This window comes from Taeniopygia guttata, chromosome Z (genome assembly GCF_048771995.1).
Source record: "Taeniopygia guttata chromosome Z, bTaeGut7.mat, whole genome shotgun sequence".
NCBI classification, from domain to species: Eukaryota; Metazoa; Chordata; class Aves; order Passeriformes; family Estrildidae; genus Taeniopygia; species Taeniopygia guttata.
In genome coordinates, this window is record NC_133063.1 from 6,801,927 (window position 1) to 6,825,156 (window position 23,230).

Below are 23,230 nucleotides of genomic sequence, written 5' to 3' on the forward strand. Positions count from 1 at the left end.
TGGGATGCTTCTGGATGCACCTGGGAGCGCGGAGCTTCCCAAAAAAAGCAGCGAACGCGGGTAACCCGTGAAGCGCCGTCCCGCCGCGTGGCGCCGGGGCGGACACTCAGTTTGTTTTTGGCTGCTCCGAGCACGCCCACATGCAAATCGCCGCGCACTCCCCCAGCCTCCCAAAAAACACCCGCTGCCGAGGGGAAAGAAAAAAAAAACACAAAAGCGGGGGGAGGAGAGGAGAGGAGAGGAGAGGAGAGGAGAGGAGAGGAGAGGAGAGGAGAGGAGAGGAGAGGAGAGGAGAGGAGAGGAGAGGAGAGGAGAGGAGAGGAGAGGAGAGGAGAGGAGAGGAGAGGAGAGGAGAGGAGAGGAGAGGAGAGGAGAGGAGAGGAGAGGAGAGGAGAGGAGAGGAGAGGAGAGGAGAGGAGAGGAGAGGAGAGGAGAGGAGAGGAGAGGAGAGGAGAGGAGAGGAGAGGAGAGGAGAGGAGAGGAGAGGAGAGGAGAGGAGAGGAGAGGAGAAAAAAGAAGGACGGAAAGAGAAAAGAGAAAGAGAAGCGACAAGACCCCGGAGGGAGGAGAAAGCAGCGTGCTGGGCGGCCCCGGCCGTGCAAGGGGCGGGCTGGGCGCCGGGGCAGCTCCGCGCCGCCCCTATAAAGGGCCCGGCGGGGCGGGGGCGCCCGGCAGCGCGGCGGGGCCGGGAGCGGGGCCGGGAGCGGGGCCGGAGGGCATCGCGGAGCGGCGGCGGCTCCCCCGGGACCGACGGCGGCTGCCGGCCGGGGAGGTAGGCGGGCTGGGGGAGCGCATCCCGGGGAGGCTCGTCCCCGCTCCTCCTGGAACGGGCGGCACAAAGCTAGAGGGAAGCGCAAACGAGTGGTGGGATGTGTGTGTGTGCTTTCTTATATTTTATTTTATTTTATTTTATTTTATTTTATTTTATTTTATTTTATTTTATTTTATTTTATTTTATTTTATTTTATTTTATTTTATTTTATTTGTTTGTTTTTTTGTTTAATTTCTTATTGCTTTGAGGTTTTGTCCTCCGACGCGGTGCCGCTCTCCGTGCCGGCAGCGCGGCGCGGAGGATGGTTTACGGCGTGGCGGTGCATCGAGAGGGGCTGGTAGTGTTTGTGTGTGTGTGAGGGGCGTGGTTGAGTGTGCGTGTTTTTTGAAAAATAGTTGTTTTATTGTAGCTTATCCTGAGTGAGGCGGCTCTGACTTGGCGGCGCTCACGGAGGGTGGCTCACCTTACCGCTGCCTCTCCCATGGGTGCTGGAAGATAACGGGGGGGGTTTCATCCCCTTCATTCCTACGTGAATCCTGTAAAGTCGCGGGGGTAGGATAAGGGGAGGGCCTTGGGATGGGGGTGGGGGGGGAGTGTAAAAATAAAAAAATCGATGTGGCTGCCTTTGTGATGGGAAGGAGGCTCAGTTAGATGCAACAAATCGTGCTGCTGCGTGCCAGACTGTTGCGAAGTCTGGAGTGCTACATTGCAACCTATCATCAGGCTGTTGTTACAAAAGACGAGCTGCACAGCAGCCCAGATGTTTAAAACATGTCTGGAAAGATACTCGGATTCTGAATTAACAGTTCTTATTAAATCCTATTTTTTCCTAGTTTTAACCAGAAGTGCCCCCTTTCCCCCAAGTTATTGGCCTGGGAGATTTTAAAGTCTGTACAAAAACATACTTAAAGAATCAAAGTTGGTTTCAAGTGTGTTGGAATAGACCTCGGTGAAACATCTACATTAAAGCCTAAAATGGGTTGAACATTTTTTTAAAATTACTGCTATGGATTAATGCATTAAAATTTATTTTCACCTTTGAAAATTAGTTGCTCCTTGTACTGTAGAGAAGAGCCACGTCTTGGGGATGGTCCATTAACAACAGATGGTCAAGCCTGCTGTCGAAAGGCTGTTGTAATGGAGCAGTCTTGCTCAGTTTTGAAAGGGGGTCATGGTAGCAAATATTCAATGCAAATGCTTTTTGTGCTTGGTGCTTGTGGCACAGCTTGACTCCCTTACAAGTGAGAATGGCAACGTATGCTGACACTTTCCTATCACTCAAATCAGTATATGATTCTGTGATGACACAGTAGGATATTAAGCTAAAGGGGCAGTACCTGGGTCTCTGCAGTGTTTTACTGATGTAACAGATAAAAATGATGTTGGTGGGTCATCATTGTGCACATTTGAATTTTAATTTATGTAAAAGTGAGTTGTGTGACACAGTCTATATCTGGTATGGGCAGGAGCTTGATGCCTTTACTCTTGACATTGTTTCTTGTAATCATAATTTAGTGGGGCTGATTATGGTTAAAATTAGAAGTCAACCCTTAACAAAAAAGATGGCCCTATGAGTTTGGCAGCATGGAACACAAGTGTTGCATAGTAGAATTTAAGTTGAACCTGTTGAGAATATTTAGCATTAAATAATAAAATACAATGTTTTTTTGGCTCATTGTAGGTGTTCTGAAGAGGTTACTAGCTGTTCTCTGGGCTACAAGAAATCACATTTTGCTATAATTTGGCATTAGAGAGTAATAATCCAGCAGCTAACCCACAACTATTTACAGTAACTTTCCTCCAGTAAGTTGCTGCTAAAGGACATGTTGCCATATGGTAGTTATGTGAAATAAACACCTTGGGTGCAGCAATATATAAGATTTTAGTGTTTTCCAGAAGTCACGGGAATCTTCTGGATATTAGTTCCAAATTTCCTCTGAACAGAGCCGCAGAGCAGTGTGAGAAAGTATGTTGAAAGTTTCGTAATTGTCTCTTCACACACAGAGGCTGAGGCACATTTATAAATCAGTGTGCCATAGGCAGCTGTTAGTAAACCTTTTTTGTAATGCTGATTTTTTTTTCAAACTCAAACATCACTCAGTGCTGTATTGATGTGATCAGAGACTTGCTTGATCTGGTACCAGATTTGGTATACATCGTTCAGGAATAAGCCATAGTGACTTAAACAAAGTAACAGCAGATCTTCTATGCAGATTCTGTGTTGAAGCATTCTCACCTGTTAATCAAGTGTAATACACACATTTGGAAAGGAATTCTTCCCTTGCCTACATCTCTGCAAGGCTGTTCTCTCAACATTGGGTTCACCTGGCAGAGTTAGACTCACAAAGGCAGAGCAGAAGGAGGATTGGTACTGAACTCATCTGTGACCAAATACAATCAGCTCTGCTAGTGTTTATTATGTGCATTGCACCATGCAGGCACAGTATTTCTTAGGGTGTGGTTTCTCCAGCACTTTAATCCAGAGTAATTGAAGGTTGCTAGTCAGCTAGTAATGGACTGGCTTCATTTCCCCTGGTCTACCTATTCTTTTCTCTCTATGTCTGTTTCATCCTTTGTGCAGTCACTGGAGTTCACCAACCCAGGATGAGTAATTGAAAACAAACTCTCCTCTTTTTGCATGGTGGTTTTGTTTTTTTCACCCCAGCATCCTGTGTTCAGAGTCTTCTCATGGCTTTGTGAGCACTGGTGCGAACACAAAGATGATGGCAGAGGGGAGCAGAGAGGGACCCAAACTACCACTTTGTTTGAGTAACCTTGAAGCAGGCACCCTCAGTGTTTTTGTAGGTCTTCTGGGCTGGGCAGCACACCAAATCCTGAAATAAGTCCAGAGGCCATGGCTGACCAAACATCATCATATTTCTCTTTTGCTGGTTATTCTTGATGAATCCTGTGAGAGGAGCTAGAGTCAGGGTTTACTATGTTTACTAAAATACGTTTTATGTATAAGATCGGTTTTCCTTGATTATCTGAGGCTGCTAGGGACTCTGCCTGCTTTCTTCAGGTCTGGGATGGAAGAAATTCACTCTCCCTAAGATTATTTCATATTTATGCCAGCTAAGAATTTGAATTCTGAATGCTAGAAACTTTTTTAGTGTAGTTGATGAGCATGCACATCTGCAGTTGCTGATACTAAGAGTGTAGATAAAAAAATACCATGGTAAGACTCTGCTTCTAGTGTTTAAAATATGATCACCACAGAAAACCCCAAAAGTTAAAATGTCTCATTCTGTAACTGCATGTCTTACTTGTGCTGGATACACAAAAGTAATACAGACAATTCGGAAGAAATACCATGACTAAAACTACTGAATGGAGTACCTAAAGTACCCTGTTCTCTTTCTTTAAAATACTTGGCAGCAAAGCTGGTCCTGCCTTTTTTAGCATTTTTGGTGTGGAGAAAAAGTATTTTTGCTTGCTTCAAGGACCAAGAGAGAGACAGAGTAGGATGGAAAACTGTTGATGCAGCTTTCCTGACACAACAGACTAACACTGTAGGAAAAATGGGAGCATTCAGATCTTTATTCATGGGTTAGTAGTAAAAAAGTTTGATCATAGATAATAAAAATGCATGTCAGTTTGAATGCCATAAGTATCCACATACAAGCTGACCTTTTTCCTCTTCTGTTATTTTTCTGGAGGAGTGTTGCTTAGCAGAGTTCTGCCTAATGCATTGGTGTTGGTTTGTGTTATGCTGACTTTATTAGAGAACAATTGGAGTTGGACAGAAAAAGGAGAGCACAAAGCCTTTCTAAGACTGTTCTGACTTGGGCTAGATAGCAAGGTTGTTCTCTGTGAAAGAACAGAGTTTGAGCCTTTTACCACACAGTTCAGACTTAGCTCTGGGGATCTGGTTTCCTTTATAGCAAACTTGCTTGACTCTCAGAAACAACTTGCAGTTTACTAGTCTGTTTCCAAATGAGTGGCTGTTCCTGGGAGCAAGCAAGCCATGCAGCTAATATTAGTTAGCATAGTACTAGTTAGATTAATAAAGGTCAAAATGAAGCCATGTGGAAGGTCTTGGAGTAGCAGTTTTGGTGATATAGGTGACAAGTGCAAGGTTAGGGACCAGGAAAACTTGGATCCCAGCACCTCTGCCCTTCTTGTGATGACTGTTTCCTCTTACCTACTTTCATTATTCATTATGGCATAACCAAAGTTTATATTCTTTATGATAGAAGTCAAAGTATGTTTTTTCTCACATTCAGCACATAACACATCTTTTTATAAAGACTTCAAGCTCTGTTGCTAGTGCCAGCAAGGTGGGTTTAAGTCCAATGTTTTTAGAGATATGCCTGTTTTTGCAGTTGAATTTTTGTGCCTTAAAGAGAAACAAGCAAGTTATCATAAATGTTTTTTGAGAGCTGTATTAATGAGCAATATATTGATATTTTGTGGATCTATTGCTGGCTTTTTTTCTCTTCCTGTTATTTTAATTATGTTTCTGCAACAGGAGTTTGGCTATGAGTGCCAATAAAAACAGTTAGGTCCAAACTTGAATGGTTTAAAAAAACCCAGAACTCTCCTCATCCACACAATAAAGCAGCACTGAGCTTTTCTGAATGCAGATCCATGGATATTTATTTGTGGTACTCATATAGGAGCCAAAATTCAAAATCTACTCTTCCTCTGCATTTGATGTTTATATTTCATAAACTTAATTTAATGGATCCTGCATTTGTATTTTTATTATGTGAATAGCAAAAATGCTTTTTATTTAATTTGTCCTAAGGTATTTTAGATATCTTGATTATTCTTTACCCTATTAAATCAGAGTAGCAGTTCTTACTGCTTTACTTCCCATTTCTCTCAAGTTTATATTTAAATATTCATGCTAAAGTAAGCAATAAGAGGTTTTGTTCTGTGTTTGGAGAGATCTGGACTCAGTTCTTTCTTTTAGCAAACTAATAGAATCATCTTTCTGCCATCAGACAGGTTCTTTTATGTTCTTGTGACATACTCTTAATATTCATCTCTACATCTATTCTCCCAATTAGTTAATGTATACAAAACCAGATATAATTGCAAAATGTGATTCTCTGTTGCAGTATGCTCTGGCTCCAGTGGAGCTTTCTCAACACCATTAAGGATATTCTAAACTTAATGTAAAAAATGTATGTTTTGAATCCCATGCCATAAAAAACTTGAAAAATTTATTTTTGCTCATCTTGCTCTCTTGTGAGCATATTGATTTTCCCACTTCATTCTACTTCTGCACTTGCCTGCTGTTTGGAGTAATTTGGTTGAAGTTTAGTTGATCACAGCTCTTTAGCTCTGTGCTTAGTCCCCTGAAGCTTTAGGAGCAAACTACTGGAGCTCCATCCTGAAAATACTTCTGAATTGTGAGGTTGAGCTTAGGACTTGCACAAATTCTGTCATCCTTCCTTCCTGGGTATGTCTGGGCATGATGTTGAATTAGGCATATATTAGCCTGCTTTGCATGGCTTTAACTGCCATGCTCACCTAAGAATTGAATATTCAGTGGCAGGAGTGCAACTGGAGCTGAAGAATAGAAAATGTGAGTAACAACTGTTTGCTCTTTGGATCAGGCAAAATGGGAAGATTGTCACATGCTTTCTGGCTGTGCTCCGAGCTAACAGCCGTGTGCCACATACCTGACTCAGCAGGTATGTGGGCTGCCTTATCATGTGTGCCAGCTATTTTCATATTCCTCTATGAATAACTTTAGAGATAAGTGTTTATTGAAGTCTGTATGGGTTGCCAAGATTGATCATAAATTCATTAGTCTTCATAGATTCGTCTGACACAAACTGATCTCAAAAGTACTTGGGCATCTCTTTATCACTTTAGTGGATTACCATCTCCCATATCAGCACGGTTGGATGGTAGCTATGTGGGAGGCAAGGTGGTCTTGTAGGCTTTGCAACCAACTCTGCTCAAGCTGACAATGACTGCTAAATACTGACTTCGCTGGTTTATTGCTTTCTTTCGTCAATGCCGTTTCCTTTCATTGTGCTAGAGGCTTTTTCTTGGCTGATGTTTTTCTGCATATTTCAGGGATATTTTTGTTTTGTTTGCTGTTACTTATAGCTGTGCACAGATATCAGTGCAGTTGTGTAGATATCGAGTTTAACAGACAGCTTACTCTTTTTGCCTCTGAATCTCAAAGGCACCATTGTGATGTTCTCTACACTACAAGCCATGTTGTGTTCTGCTCTGTTGCTGAAAACGTGTGCTAGTTTATGGGATGATGTTCCCAAATGGCAAAGATAGAGAGGAAGATAACACTGCAATTTCTTTTGATGTTATAGGACAGGCATACACTCAAACTGCAGTTTAATCTTGTAGTGAACACCATTGGTGTCCTTGTCTTGTCCCAAGATAAACAGCAAATTCCAAAAGCAAGATGTAGGAGATGTGACTTCTTTCCAGAAAAGTCCTTATGAATGTGATGACAAAGGCACAAGGCTTCATAACTTTGCTCAGTAGAAGACAGAAATATGCCAGATACTTCAGTGACTCTGCAGTAGGATCATGGAGCGCCTGTCACTGTTGTGCTTTTTAAAAGCAGGTATCTTATCAGTGTAAATAATTCAGTGACCAGAATGTTCTGTGGAAGGGGTGGTGGTTGAAAGTGTTTCTCTCCTAACATTGTCTGAACATATGGATTTCTTTTGGGAAAAGCTGCTTTCTTGGGGAGGCTGTGTCTTCCTTCTCCCCTTTGTGATTGCTGCCAAGCAGAAAGGTACCTTTTGCAATGTGAATTTCTTTACCCCTTTTTCCTAGTTGCAATTATATTATTCTTCAACAGGATGTGTCAAAAAATGGATGGGAAAAGTGACTGGGGCTGTGTAGCCCAGCTTTTTGCAAAACTGTGTGCTGATGATACTATAGTCAGAGAGCAAAGCCTAATGGCGTGAATTGAGCTCAAATGTCGCAATTATTATTTTAGCAGGATGTTCTATTATTTCTACATTCCACTAGAAAAAAGCCATTCTGTGAGAGCAAAAAAAAAAAAAAAAAAATAAAAATCTGCCAATATGGACTATGGATTCTTGGACATTGGCCGTGATAGAGCAAATCACATTTTGTGTTTGTTTTTGCCTTAGAATGGATAGATTCTTGCCCTTTTTTTTCTTCCATGGGCAAAGTAGTGGACTCTCAGTGTAATGCTGGAAGTTGAAATACTTCACGTATTTCACAACCTTCTAGTGGAAGCTGTTGGGTTTTTTTTTTGTAAAATAGATGACTGCATTTCATCTTGTGTATTATACTTGACACTTAAGCAATCCTCTTGCCTAAGTGCATACCACAGTCCCTTGGATGTGCATTTTTTACAGTAAGTCCAGCTATGGTGCATGCAAACTTGAAGTCTTCCATTGCATTGGAGTTGTGCTTGTTTTCATCAATGAGCCCTCTATAAGCATGCTAGAAGTAATGAGAACCTGTTGTTGTGGTCATTCTGATAGGTAAATATTGCTGACCTTTGACAGGTTTTTCAAAATTTCAAAAATTAAAATTTTCAAAATTACTTGGAATGTTGTGTCACAAGGGAAGGTTGTAGAGCAGCAGCATTTTTGAAAATGTGCACATGCGTAAATGTTTTAAGGAGACCCTAAGGGCTCTGAAAAATGTCCAGTCTTTATAATGGAGCAGTTTTTGTTTTCCTCCGAGATGAAGTGTCATGTGATTTTATTTTTTTTTTTCCTGATTGGAAAGGATAGGCCCACCAGTGTCTCAGAAATACATCCTAGGAGTTTGGCTTTGACAGGAGAGGCAAGTTAAATACCCTGAACAGTTTAGGATCAGGAATGTCAATGTTCATTGTATTAATTTTGGGCCAAAATGATCATCTGCTCATAGTGGAGCATTCAGAAGAACTCGGCACATAATATACTGACTGATGAAATACCCATTTGCTCAGTTCTCATGCCAAGGCTAAATAACTTTAGAAGCTCCTTTCCATTTTGCCTAAAGAGTTGGGAAGCCAGATTGCTGCTCCTGACATGACATTGTGTTGACCTTGAGTCATGTCAGAGCAAGATCCAGGCTTGCTTCTCTGTGTAGCACCTAGTGCAGCAAATACAACCTAACACTGGGCTTGAGTTCTGTCACTAGTTGTTTTCATAGCAGCAGTTCAAGCAGGTTGTGAACAAGTATTTTATTGTCGGCCTGTGCTGAAATGAGTCCTTTTTCTTTGGTTGTCTCCAATATTCTGTGAGGTTGGAGCCCCCTTAAATAATAATGTGAAATTATTTATTCAGTGTTTTGTAGCTGTGTGTATGCTGCTGCAAGGGTTCTGTAGATGAATGGGGGGCTCTGTGTCTTTGACCAGAGGTGGCAGGTTGCTAGAGGTAATCCATAAGCCTGCATCATCAGCTTCCTGATATTTTGGCATTATCTTTTAAGTGTTGGTTTTACCAAATTTTACATGCTCCTCAAGGAGGGAAAACAAATTCAGTTGGATGGCCATGTTGAAAGTCATTTACTGGTTGCCTTCAGTATTAGTAAGCACCAGAAAACAACACTGGAATCTGTTTACTACCTAACCCAAGGCCAGGAAGTCTGTGTGAGAAGTAAACCAGTAGAGGATCTTGCCAAGAGCTGCCACTAAAATACTGTTGTTTGTCACCCTAATCAAATTCTTGTGTGCTGACCCAGAAGCTCTCCAATCACATTGGTAGGAACAAGGAATTGCTGTAAACTCTGTGACATGACCTGGGTGATTTTGAAGAGGCAAGCACTTCTCACTGAAGAGCTCTTTAGATGCAATAGAAAACTTTGTGTCCCTTATGCGTTTGGCAAAAGGGAGAGAAATGTCCTCTGTGGGGAGGTTATGAAAGAGCAACTTTTAGTGTCTGTGTGCCTCCAGTGATAACGATCCTGTGTCCCAGGCAAGAGCCCATAGGTCCAAAGCTCACACCTCCACTGCTGATCCTGCACTGGTTGTGTTTGCTATGTTTGCTACAGACTCCAGCAGTGCTTAAGCCAGGAGGTGGACGTGTTGGATCTGATGGTTTTATTCTAATCTCTGCTTTTGCTTGCTTGTGGCCTTAGGTGAGTTGACTGAACTCTGTGCTGCTAATGCTTTTTATGGCACCTTTTTGCAAAATATTCCGGGCTCTTGGGTTAAAGGATTACTTTAAAAGATTGGTACTGTTATTTGTGTGAAATTGTTATTGTTCAGGTGGCAGTTTCCCCTCTTTCCTAGAGCTCCAGTAGATGTCATAAGTTTTTTGACTGCTTGGAAGTTTTAGTGATGGGAATGCCAGTTTTGCAAGCTTACTGTGACTTAAGGTCACAGAATGGACATCACTTTTGGTTCTTTATTAATTGTCTGCTTACACTGCCTGCTCGGGATTTTATGTCCGATTACATCTCTAGCAGCAGGACAAAAATTGCTTGCATTTGTCCACAGCTGCTCTTTATCTGGCCTAATTGTAACATAATTGGGATCAATACTGTTTTTCTCCTTCTAGTTACAGCTACTGTACTGGAAGAAGGGAAATCCTGGTGTTCAGCTGAGAAGTGGCCAAGGCTCTAGAACCTGATTTGGGTATTTAGTTCTAGACTCTAGACTTAATTGCACCTCTGCTACACTAATGCCCATCCAGGCCACTAGTCCTCTGGTGGTTTGTCTTGTAGTGGTTTTGGTTGACCAATTTAAGATTTCCTGGCCAATGCACCAATTAATGTGGTGGGTTCAGTGCTGGCCAACTGTTAGTGCACCCACTAGAAGATACTTACTCATTTCTTGCTGTGAGATAGAATTAGGAGGAAGGCAAAACAGGCTCAGAACTTTAAAAGGGTATAAAGAAAGCTTTATTAATAATAACTAAAAGAAAGAATAATAAGAATCAGAATAAAACCTTTAGAACAGTTCTCCCCCCTCCAGCTCCATACACCCTCTTTTCTTTCTCACTGACAATGTAAAGGGACAAAACTTGGGGCTTCTAAGTCAGTTCTGTTCTAGAACTACTTCCAGAATAGTCTTTCTTCAGTTCACTTAGGGAAAAGAGTTTCCCTTGCCATGCCATGGAGGCTTCTCCACCAGAAGCAGTTCTCTTGTAGCTTTTAATTTCCATGAATAGCAGACGCATGGGAATCTGCAATTGTGAAATCACTCCCATCTTTCACAGCTTTCCCACAGCTGCATTTAGGGGCCATGCCAACTTATGGGGTACTATTTTAAAGATGAACTGTTCAAGAGCAAAGGTTCTCTTTATCTCTGAGATTGTCTTCATCTCTGGGACCAAAGGTCGGCTTCTTTCCCTGGGGGAAGAGGGTCTTCATCAATCCTCTCTCTGTTCAAACTTCTCATGGGATCACCACTACTTCAAAATCTGCTTGCTTTAGCATAGATGCCTTGGCTCATATCTTTGAACTAGTCATCTCCACATACTTTACAATGAGTTATTGGAAAAAGAGTCTGTATCATTTACTTTCCTCTCCATAGCCTTACAAGAGGATTCCAACCCAAACTTAAGCCATTTTCTCATTCTCCTTCTATCTGGGACTTGACTCTTTCTTCATTAACCTTGATGTCTTCATGTTGTTCCTCTGCATGTCTTGACTCTGTCCTTTTCTCTCACTCGAGGGAGAATTAAAGGTCTGCAAGTCTTATTGATGCGTTGGAAGAGTTGGTGTCTCGCTCGGGGCCTGCTGATGGTCGTGCGATCCCTGCCGGGCAGCGGCCAAGGCAATGGTGGTGATGGATTTTCAGCACTGGGGCTGTGTCAGGATCAGCTGGTTGTTCAGTTCCAGCTGCAGGGCCCCCTCTGGCCTCGGACACAGGACACAGCGCGGCGGCCACGCTGTGCGGGGCGAGATGGGAACAGCACGGCCATGGCCGAGGCCTGTGGCCTCCCCTCCCTCACCCGGCCGGGAGCGGGGAAGAACTCTCTCCGCACGCCAGAAGAGAGATTTTTCTTGGGCTTTGTTCATCTTTACCATGCGTGTTCATAGAGGCGTATTCAGCTTTCTCAGTTTTCAAAACTAGTTACTGATTGGTTTTGTCGAGCACAGAGCAGCTTCACTTAGAAAATCACTTCTGTGATTAGCTTCTTCCCTCCTCACCAATAATGCAAAACAAGCACAATCAGAATGTCAGTTCATGAGTGAGGCCCTTCTGATCTGCCTTCATATCCACAATCCTGAGAGGAATCTGCTCTCCACTGATGGCATACAGATCACTGGGGGACGCTAGCTCTAGGATTTGCAGAATTCACATGGTTCATGGTATTGTTTCCTTCACAAAATGCAGCTTGACACTACCTAAAAGAAATTAAATGTCAAGATATTTATCAGTGTTCATAAAGAGGACTATATTTCTGCAGAAATCCAATGTTTATGTTTTAGTTGCTTCTTCCAAACTTGAGTCTCATTTGACTTCTATAGACAATATCTATTAGAGTTAAGCAGATGTACAAATTTTTTGTCTGATGCAGGAAGCAGAAGTACTAGATCATGTCTGCTTGTGAGAAAGGAAAGTGCTGGCTTCTGTAGCTCATGAGGGCATCACGTGTAGCTGTTAGATTTGTACTCTCCATGGCCACTTGTGACTACTAACAAATCTGTGGAGAATTGCCAGTGGTGGTAGCGTCTGTGATAAGGAAAATGTGGCTTAAAGGATGGGGGCTGCTAGTTTATTTCATGGAATCCACTGAGTCTTCCATCAACTGGTGAAAGCTTTTTAGCTCTGCTGACAAGGACTTAGTTTAAATAGTCTATAGTGTCTTGCCAGAACCATGAAATGTTCCAGTCTCATAAGGTTTGGTAAGTTCACTTTGTTCCCTCTTGAAATAGTGATTTTTTTTTTCTCTAGGGGAAAGGTTTTTTTGCCTACCCAAAGAAAGCAAACAGCTGCATTGTTTGCAGAAAGCTGCTTTTGAAGGCTATTTTATGTTTACTTAGTACAGACAACAGGCAAGGGGGTGGAGAACTGATTTTCTGCCACATTTTACTCTCTAAATCTACAGCTCTAAAAAGGGAGGGATTATTTATTAGCAATAAGTGCATTTATTAGCATTTATTATTATTTATTTAAGAGGGATTAGGTTTGGAGACTGTTGGTCTACCAGCTAATGGATTTATCAACAACCATTCTACTTTGAAATAGTGGCTAGCACCCTTTCTTAGAGAGAAGGATGTGTTTCATTGTCATTATTTTCAGAGGTTGCCCTATACCCTAACTTTCTCTTGAGTAATTTTCTGAATTGCAGAAAATGAGATAAAACTGCAGCTGTGTAGGTCGGGAGGCTGTTCAGGACTTCTGCAGCAGGGCAAAATGGAGGGAGTCTTCTGCAAAGACAGACCATGGGACAAGTGCTTGTAATCTGCGCTTTAATTGTGTGGGTGGGTGTTGTACTGTGGTACTTCATATCACAGGAAAACTAATGCTATGGGGATGGATTCCTGCAGCTTTTCTTACTCTAGACAGAAAGTAGTATTTCTGCTTCAGGGAGTTCTGGATGAGTGTTAGGAGTGGTCATTGATAGCTGCTGTTGGCTCAAAATTTTACACAGGTGAGACATAAAATCCATCACTGGAAACTAACAGAGTTTTGGCACTGCAGTACTAAATGGCAAGTTGTATTTCCCAGCTATGTTGAACTTACCAGACTGGTCTGAAGTGGAGATAAAGTGGGACTTCAGCTCTAATCAAGTTGGAAGTGTTGGGTTCATCAGTTCTCTGCACCTCTGCTTACAGTTCTTGCCTGTTGTGAGCTGGAAGAACATCTGAAAGGATGCTCAGCCACTTTCCCCTGGTATTAGTTTGCTGAGTGCTTTCTGATGGATTAGTTATTCAAGTGAACCTTGTGTCAGCAGTGAACCAAGTATGTCAGCTTCTGTGGGTGAAAATCACAGGTGACTACTAACAAACCTGTTCATCAGTCTGTAACACATACTGGCTGGGGCATACAGTGTCATTGCAGCTGTCACCCAAGCATGGCTGGAAGACCTGGACACTCTTCAGGCTCAGGTGCACTTCCATTCTTGATTAGTCCACTGTTAGGCTCCATGCCCCACATTGATGCAGGGATTTAGCTGGTATGCCTACATCTGGACAGTCATTAAAAGTCAGTATTTTTATGTCAGTTAAAACTTTTGTCCAGGCAGAGCAGGCCAGATCATTTGCTTTCTTCCCAGTAAAGTTTAGCTTAGAGACCTGAAGTTCAAGCAGGTGGCACAGCTGAGTCTTCCTAGCTGTGCATGCTTCTGGCTGGTCAGCTGAGATGAGTTAAATGATAAAATACATGCCTTTAGCTCGCTACAGTTTGCTAATATGAGCTAATCTATAAAGCAGTATTTCCATGCTCTGGATCCTGTGGACTGACTGCAGTTGCAAGGGATCAGTATCTGAATTTTCACTGACGTGCATTAAACCAGCTACCCTTTGATTTGCTCATTCCACAAATTGATTGAACTTCTGTTTTGCCTCTGTGCAGGGTATTAAGGTGCAGGAATAGGATCTAATTCCATTGATGAGAACACCAAAAGTCCCTTTGACTCTCAGTGTGATACTTCTTGTGCTCTTCTTGAGGCACTTCATTCTTATGGGTTTTGGTGTTTAGCTTTAATTTCTGGAAAACACTGGAAGTTAGGTTTTTTTGCAGAGATTTAACAGTATTGGGGGCATGGGAATGAAGTATGGAGTGGATACTCTGAACACCCTTCTGAAGATAAAAAACAGCTATTGCATAACTACCCGTGACTGTTAGAAGGCTGTACAGTCCCTTCCAGTCCTCTGCTTCTGTATGCCAAAATTGTGCAATGGCTGCAGGATTAGACTCAGGCAGCAAAGATTTTGTGGCATGGTGGAGAGCACAAAAAAATCAAATGGAGGTCTGTGATCCACAGACCAGTACCAGTATCCTTGTGGAAAATTGCATTAAAAGAGCAATTATCTTAGTGTTCTTAAAAAGATTTTTGTACCGCATTAGTGGTCAGTAAGTGCCTGTGTACTATGTGAGAAGTAATCCAGGTTCCTCTTTAGAGTGAGTAAAACTGTTGCTAAATCCCCCATATACTATTCAGAAACTTAAGAGTAGAGGTAGTACAAAGAAGAGGTAACAATATTCCCCACTTAGTTGTGTTGCTAGGTTGATTGCAGCTTTAGATATGTAATATTGGCACCAAGAGGAGGTGCTTCAAAGACCCCCCACCCCCCCATATCCAGGGCTGGAAGCAGAGGGCTGCTTTGGGTCCGTGAGCATGGATGCAGTCATCAGCCAGGATTTGTCTTCAGGCTTTTTATCTGCTGTGGATGTGCCAGTAGCCTGCCAGGTGCCTTTCACTGCGTATGCCTGGGAATTCGTGGTTTACCAGCCAGATGTGCATGGATCTGCCGTGTGTTAGTGTCAGAGTGCTACACCCAGCAGGATGCACTGGGCAGGGAAGGATGGCTGTCCTGCCTGGTGAGTTGGGCACCAGTCTGTGAAGGTGCATCTGTGGAGGTCCTGTCAGTGAGTTAGAGCAGCACCTGGCAGAAGTTATTGAGACTGTGCTGGCTGCATGCTCTGCTGCTGGTGTGAAGTTCAGTTTGTAAGGTTTTGTAGGCATCTGTTACTGCTCTTTGGTTCTCTGTACTGGTGTTAAGGAGCACTGTTGTCCTGTTGTGATACTACAGTGTAATCATCTACAGAACTCAGTGTCACAGGTTTATTTTTGTTAGTCATGTTAGTGAATTTTTTTTTTTTTTTTGTAACACAGACTTACATTATTAAGAGAAGTTTTTAGTCTTCAAGTCATTGTAGTAATGGAATGTACTTTTGGATGAGACTTAAAGATGACAATTGTTAATCATCTCAAAGCTCACATCCTTAATTTTTCATCTAATGTTACTCCAATGTAGGTCTGGCCAGAGAATTTCCTGAGGAAGTCTTGTGTTCCTAGGACATTTACAGATTTTTGGTAATCTTTTCAATGCAGTTTGCAATCAGACATGCAACTCTGAATCTTAGGGCTAGGTTACTGTTGCGTGGGACACCAAATTCAAAAGCATGTGTGTTCCAAAATTAACAGGTATTGGAAAGAGTGATTCTCTTGGTGTGTGTTTGAATCAACTGCTAGTTGTCCTCTTAATGCTGATTCTGTCAGCAAAGTATATTCAGGTACATAAATTGGAATTAATTTAATGTGGATTAACTAAGTTCCTGTGCACACTTACTCAAGATTCAACTGCTCTTAATTTGAAGTGGCCTTAAAACTCAGAAGTAAATTAAGATATGTTGAATTAATTCTGGGAAAAGTGTTTAATGACATTTAACCAATATAGTGAAAACTCACTGTAGAGCTTTAAGATTGAGCCTTGTTGGAATGGTACTATACTGTGCTCTTAATTGCCAACAAAGAGATTAATTTTCAAAAATAATTAATATTTTTTAATCCTCTGTGCGCTTGTACTGTAGCAAGATGCACATTTAATGCACAACAGTGTTGGAGGCCAGGTGTTGCAAGACTTGAACACTCACTCAACAACAATTTCCTATTCACTTCATCTAAATGTTAACAACCCTGGCATCCTTCTTAGTTACTTACCTTCAAGGGAATAGGCATTTCTCCCTTGCCTGTTAAATGCACAGCACTTTCTCCTACAAATGGTGTTGACTGGACTTCAAAACAAAGGTTTCCCTAATTTGACAGACAACTTTTCACCATTACAAAAATGATTATGGAAAGAGGCTTTAAGGAAAAGGGTTGAATTGTATGGTTCAGACTTATTCAGAAGGATCTTTAAATCATTTTTCAAAGCCTGTTACTTATTCTCACTCTGGGCTGTCCTTGCACTTGGAATTTCTGAGGCAGAAAATAAGAAAATTGTATGGCAAACCTCTTTTTGTGCATTGGAGCTCTGAGATGAGAAAAAGTGAGTCTAAATCTGAGCTTACTGAGACCCATGAGACTTGGCTGGAGAGCATAGGGTAAGAAAGAAGGCAGTGGGGTGTTCATGGAGGCACTGCAGGGTCACAGAGTACAGCTTCTTGTCTTTCCCTGTCTTGTTGCCTTTTCTGTTTTGAACGACAGAACTTTCCCCTTCCAACTTTTTTTCCTGTTTTTCTTTTCTTTCACTAGTTAATGCCTGGCCACAACATCTGTACTGTGTACTGCTGCTGCTACACAAAGAGTGCTTCTAGGCTTTGCTGAAGGAAGATGGCTTTCTGGACGCAGCTGGGATTGCTGCTATGGAAGAACTTTACCTACAGAAGAAGACAGACTGTAAGTATTAGCCTAAGGGTGTTTTGAGATCTTAAGTGACCATCTTGTAGCTTTCAAGGCTATACAACTTTTCAAGAAAAACTGGCAAACATCCTGTACCTTACTTAATGTTCCTCCTCTAATGATCCCTGCCTGAACAATTGGTCTGGCTTTGGAAAGACCGTATTCAAACTGGAGAGAGTGGTGGGTGGACAGAAACCAGGGGGCTTGAAGGTGCTCAAGACTTCTGTCCTGATTTCCAGTGTGAGAATGTGTTTGAGTACTGAGACACTGGTGTCAGATCAGGCAAGGAGGGTACATGACTTGCTGCGTGCAGCAACAAAGATGTGAAATGAAAACCTGTGCTGCAACCTGCTCCGCTCTGTGGGTGAGACATTGCCAGGCTGCAGGGGTGCACCCATAAGTCTAAAACCTGCAAGCTGCAACAATGGCAGCAAAATCTTGCCACTTCCTCATGGCAGAAGTGGCAGAGGCAATAGCAGACATATCCAGTCTCTTTAATCATTGAGAGTATCCCAAACCTGCCATGTAACTTTACAACAGAAGATAAAGATTAAGTGGATGGTGTGAAGCATGTTCTTGCACCGGCACGAGGATAGACCCAGGCAACTGATGTTCTTCTGCCAAGGTGTGTTCTGAGTGGCTGAAATGCTGTCTTACCATCTATTAACAGTGTGGCTATCTACCTGTTAAGAATAGACTATTGTCTATACTCATAAGAAGAATTTCTCCTTGTGATGAAAAGGATACAGGAGTATGGATCCAGTATGGTGTTCTTGAAATTATTTTGCCTTTAGATTGTGACCTAGAGGATGCTATACCTCTTGCAAGCAGCTAAAAGTCTGAGAAAGCATGGGGGTTTAGGGAATACCTGTGTTGGACAAGGGCGTGATTTGTGCAGACTTGTTCAGAGGATCTGACCTTGAGGAGGTATTAGGGAATGTGAAAGGAACACGAGTTAATGAAGTGGTGTATGGAAAGTGGTCTCTGATAAGCTTTCTGAACCTTTCAAATGTCAGGATTCTTGCCAGCTGGTTGGGTTGTTTTAGAAACTCAGTGTCATAAGAGAGGAAAGGCTATCATATTTACCACTGGTAATGGTCACAGTCCCTGAAGTCTTCACTCAGGTGTCTGAGGCTTGTTTCTACAGGACTTGGGTCCAGTGAATTCAGAGCTGGAATTAGTCCACTGTTAAATAAAACAGACAAGGGGCTCACCACCTCTGTCTTTTCTTGTATATAAACAGAGCTGCCAATGATGACAAAGTTTTTGTTTTGCATGTTTTTGCCTTTCATGGAGCTTGATTTTCCAGGATAGGACTGCCCACCAGAGAGGTCATGGATTGTGTCAACTGCAAGGAGTGAGCCTGTCTGCTCTCTGAACGTGCATCATATCCTGGCCTTGTGAACAGTCTCATAGTTTAGAAAAAGGTTACAAATGGAGCTGGGGAAGTAGTCTCAAAGCTGGCTGTAGCTCCTTAAGGTTGTCTCTTCTCAGCAATTGCCCATGTAACCTAGGCCCTGAGAGCTAAAAATACTCTTCCTATCCTGCTACTAGAGGTCTAAATTTTGCAGGTTACCAGACTGCCTTTAGAAAGTAGAGGAATTCTAGAACATTGTGGGATTTTCTGGAGTGATGTCTAAACTAGGTAAACCAGGAAGCTATTTCAGGGGAGCTGAATTTTACAGGGCTTGGTATGTTTCAGAAGCATCTTCTGAAGATAATAGATCATAGAGACATTAAGACTGGAAAAGACCTCCAAAATCATAAAATCCAGCCTTTGTCTGAACACCACCATGCCAACTAAACTCTACCACTAAATGCCATGCCCAGTCATTTTTTGAACGCTTCTAGGGACAGCAACTCCACCACCTCTGGGCAGCCTGTGCCAATGCCTGCCATTTTCACCCTTGCAGTGAGAAAACTGCTCCTGATGTCTGACCTGACTCCTGAAAGGACTAGAGGCTATGTCCTCTGGCCCTGTCACTAGTCCCCTGGGAGAAGAGAGCAACCTTGCTATAACCTCATTTCAGGTAGTTTTAAAGAGTATTTCTCCAGGCTGAGCAGCCCCAGTGTTTATCAGGTAAAAGTTTGGTGTTTAGCATGTGTGTCATGTCAAGGTAGCTGTAGGTTTACTGGGCAGCAGAAGTGCATTCATATTCTTCAGTGGTGCCAGAGAAACAGAGTAGGGTAACCACTCTGGATCTTCTCAGCTATTTCTTGGTACCTTCTGACAGGTAGGTATCTACAGATCTGCTGTACTGGTTTCCCATCAAGTACCCCAGAGGGCATGAAACTGCTCATAATCTCTATTCCACACTGATTATTAGTCAATTCATAATGAAGGCCTGAGAGATGGCTTGTTTTTGTGGGGCTCCTTAGTTATGCAGCAGTTTTCTCATTAATGCTTCTCATTTGGGATGAGAAGATGTCAGGAGGAAAAGCCCCTTAACAGGAAATGGCAGAGAAGGAGCAGAACATCTCTTACCATGCTGTTATCACAGCTGCACAGTTCTTTCTCTCTTTGCTTTCCTGTTAGGAGACCATTGTCCTTGAGTTGTGCTGATGAAGGCTCTCTGCAGTTTGTACTTACTGAAGGTATAGCCTAGAAATAGTTTGTTCCTTACCCTTCTCACAAAAAATGTGGGCTAGCCTTGGCTTCCCACTGAACTGCCTCGCTGGCTGCTGTGAGTTTGGGCTGCGTTGCGAAACCTGGGTTCAAAGCTCACCCTAATGTGTGCAGTTCAAGTGGTACTTTGTACTGGATAGCTTCCAGCATCACTGAAGTGGGGAGAAGGAGCTCACAGGGAGAGAGGAAAGAAAAATCATGTTCAGGGGTCACTGTGTAAAAACCTTTTTCTCCCTGCTTTCTTGCAAATGAGGAGACACCTCAAACTTGCATGGAGAGACTGGTTAGCTTCTGGTAAACTGGACCGTAAAGCTGGGAAGGGGAGTTGACAATGGGATGGGGTGATAGTCTACTAAGTTCTTGCTCAACAGACTTCCTGTTGACACAACGCAGAACTCAGTGTTTAATGGCATCCTGTATCAGGCAACTGGTATAAATTTGGCATGCTTTACGGATTAACCTTGGTAAAATTAGGACAAATTTGTTCCTAGCTGATTTCACCTGCTGTGTGCAAATGGGATGTTCCTTCTTCAATTCCAGATGGAGCAGGGATAGGTGAGGTGTTGGGTGCTTGAAGGTTCATTTCATTATTTACCAAGCTGGTCATTGCAGCACAAAAGTGGCAGAGGAGACTTAATTTTTCAGTATCTGCTTAGAATGAATCTCAGTGGGACATGTTCCCTTTTAGTATCTTTGTGTCCATGCCTGGAGAGGCCAGAGTGGATGAAAATGCTGTCACAGCAGGGTCAGGAAGCAGTAGGGGAGGGAACCTACTGACCTTTAGGAGCAAGCAGCACAAGAGACTTGCTGAGGAGTCTCTACTGATGTGCTCCTGGCACTCTGATCTTGTGCAAGCCTCTGGTGCAGCAGTTGCCAGCTGTCTCTCACAATGTAGCATTTAGGTGCCTGTGGTGATGCCTTCCTTCAGCTGTAAAGGTGCTGCTTGGTCAGTTTGAGCTGCCCTTTCTCTATCCTCCCCAGCCTGTTGATGTGCCAAGTGAGGTGTGTTGTGCGTGCAGCCCGGTTGTGGTTATCTTTGTGACTGTGTAACCAGGCCTGCAGAAGAGGAGCTGTGTGTGCAGGTGGCCCTGTTCCCCCTTCAGCAACAGGGATGCTTGGACACTGCTGTCCACCCCAGTGTGGGGTGGCTGGGGCTGATATCCTCTGAGCAAGCCAGGGCTTGAGCTCAAGGGCAGCATTTCTCATTGGCTCTGTAGCAGTTGCAGGGTTGTGAGAGGCTTTCTGTCCGCACTGGTCACCCCAGGAAGCCTCCACAAGCCCAGCTGACACTGTTCAGTAGTGTAGCAGTAGATGCTTGGGGTGCATGCTGCTTGCTTTCAGCCAGGGTGGCAGAGGGCCATGGCATGTGCTAAAGCATGACCATTGATGCTGAAAGATGGAATGGACTTGTCCTGGTTTCATAGGCACTTTTCTATCAAGTGGAGGAAAAGTCCAGCTATGCCATCCTGGCAGCCGCTATAAGAATATCCTGAAAACAGAAGTAGGCAAGTTGTCAGTGTCCTCGTCTAAACAGTGATCTCTGGAAGCCAGAGCACTGTTTAATGCAGGTGGAAGCAGGCTGTCAATGTTAATGGCCGAGTGTGTGCTGCCACTACATCGTTTATTGTTTATGCCCCAGAGATACTGAGGCATCTTCCTGGCACCTCTGTTCCTGTGGTCTCAGTGGAGTTTCTGACCCAGTAGTTGTACAGTGTGTGCATGACAATAACAGATGACAGAATATTCTGAGCTGAAAGGCACTCACAAGCATCATCAAGCCCAGCTCTTAAGTAAATGGCCCGTGTGGGGATTATGTCGGCAACCTTGGAGTTATTAGCACCATGCTCTAACCAGCTGAGCTAATCTCAGAATCCAATGGGTAACAATATCCCAGAGTTATCTTGCAGAGACTGGCACTGTTACCAGGAGTGTCTGGAAGACTGATGCTCAATTCTTATACCTCTTAGATAGGGGTGCTATTTGCTGTTTGATGTCAGCTATGAAGGATATCTGTGAAAAGCCATCCTACATAATTTCCTCTGCTGGATCAAGTGGCCTTTGTTTTAATGCCCTGTTTTTACAGTGTGTGCTTATGTTGAGTTACAGTAGTTACCTAGAAGTCTCTCACCTCAAAGTTTGCATAGAGTGCCCTGTGCTGAGTGTTAAGAGTCCAGTTTCAGCTGTTAATGATGGAAGATGGAAAAACATGTCTGGGGGGGAGGGGGGAATACTGCCTCCCACTAGGTTGCAGGTCTGAACACTCTGGCTTTTAAGGAGAATGATGTAGACCTCTTATTAGAAAAGACTAAGTTTTTCAGGAAAGAAGTGGAAAATATTTTTCTTCATTTGACCAAGAAAACACTCTGTTCTGCTACTAGTAATAGATGAGAAACATGTGGAATAGCAGCATAAAAAGCTTTCAGGTTTTGCTTGTCTCATAGCTTACTGAAAATACACGTTAATGTAGTCTTTCTGGAGTGGGGAAGTAGGGATGTGGATACTGAAGCTCAAGTCTGGGAAACTTCAGCTTGTGTCTCAGAAGCTCTAGGCTGGAGACTTGCTGTTGTCCACATCTTCCGTGGGATGTGACACATCTCAGTGAATTTTTCTGCACTTCAATTCTTTGTCTAAGAAATGTTTTATATTTAATAGCAAGATTTTTCTTCTTGTCTTGTCCCTCTAAATAACTTACTTGAGTTCTTTATTTATTTACCTGATATTCACTGCCTTTCTGCAGATGACCTGCACCAGTGGGTGCTGCCTACCTTCAGGAAAAAACATAAATTAGAACAAAACAGACTAGATATGAGCCTAATCTTAGTAGCTCTACTTTCTAGATACCAATACATTCTGCAGTACTGAAAGAGTTGGTGTAGTATGCATCAGCACTATTTCCATGCCTGATGTGTTGGTCTTAATGAAGCTTAATGGTCTACTGTGAGAGTGGGATGTAAGTACCCCACTGCCTCAAAATACTGGATGAAAAATTTAGCTCGTTTCTAGAAAGATTAATTGGGAGGTTTCTTTCAGTCAGGGGCAGAAAGATATAAAAGCCAAAAATAGCCCTTTAACACATCCATTTTAGTTGAATAACTGGCACAATCAATGAGAAAAAAATTGTAATTCTTTGCAGATTATCCTCTGAAGCTAGACTAACAAACTTCTTGATCTTGGCATGTGTAGGCAGAGCAAAGTGAGACAGTGCTTACAAAACTGTTTTGGCTTACAACTGGATTGTCCTAGAACTTCTGGTCTGACCTTTATTTTGAGTATGATGTCTTAATACTTTGCCTTTATTGTTTCCAGTTCCAGCTGCTGGTCGAAATTGCCTGGCCTCTGTTTATCTTCTTCATCCTGATCTCTGTAAGACTTTCATATCCGCCCTATGAGCAGCATGAATGTAAGTACCAAACACAGCAGCTGCACCCAGAATGCTTTTTGTTTCATGGTTAGAATGCAATAATGCAGCTGGCGAGATGCAAAGAGCAGTGGTTCCCTACTTCAGTCAGAAATATGTAGGAGGGCTTAATAACTCCTTTGCTTCCACCTTGGGAACTGCAGTTAGCTGATGAGGTTGCTCCAGGACTGTAGGTTGTTGCTCTTTTTCTTGCTATTTCTCATTTTATATTTATA

At 42.7% G+C, this 23,230-nt stretch overlaps 1 protein-coding gene across 3 annotated transcripts in view; it reads left to right on the top strand.

Annotated features, from left to right (window-relative positions):
* The first annotated feature begins 511 nt into the window (after positions 1 to 511).
* Positions 512 to 23,230, top strand: part of ABCA1 (ATP binding cassette subfamily A member 1) — a 91,398-nt gene continuing 68,679 nt past the window's right edge. The window contains exons 1-3 of one of the 3 annotated variants that reach the window (XM_030257516.4): positions 512 to 772; positions 16,825 to 16,968; positions 22,904 to 22,997. In XM_030257516.4, the coding sequence (XP_030113376.4) occupies positions 16,903 to 16,968; positions 22,904 to 22,997 (160 nt within the window). In that variant the 5' untranslated portion in view covers positions 512 to 772; positions 16,825 to 16,902. Of the gene's footprint in view, positions 773 to 9,730; positions 9,809 to 16,824; positions 16,969 to 22,903; positions 22,998 to 23,230 lie in introns of those variants that run through there. The other 2 variants (XM_002190920.7, XM_072921915.1) reach the window with 2 other exon arrangements.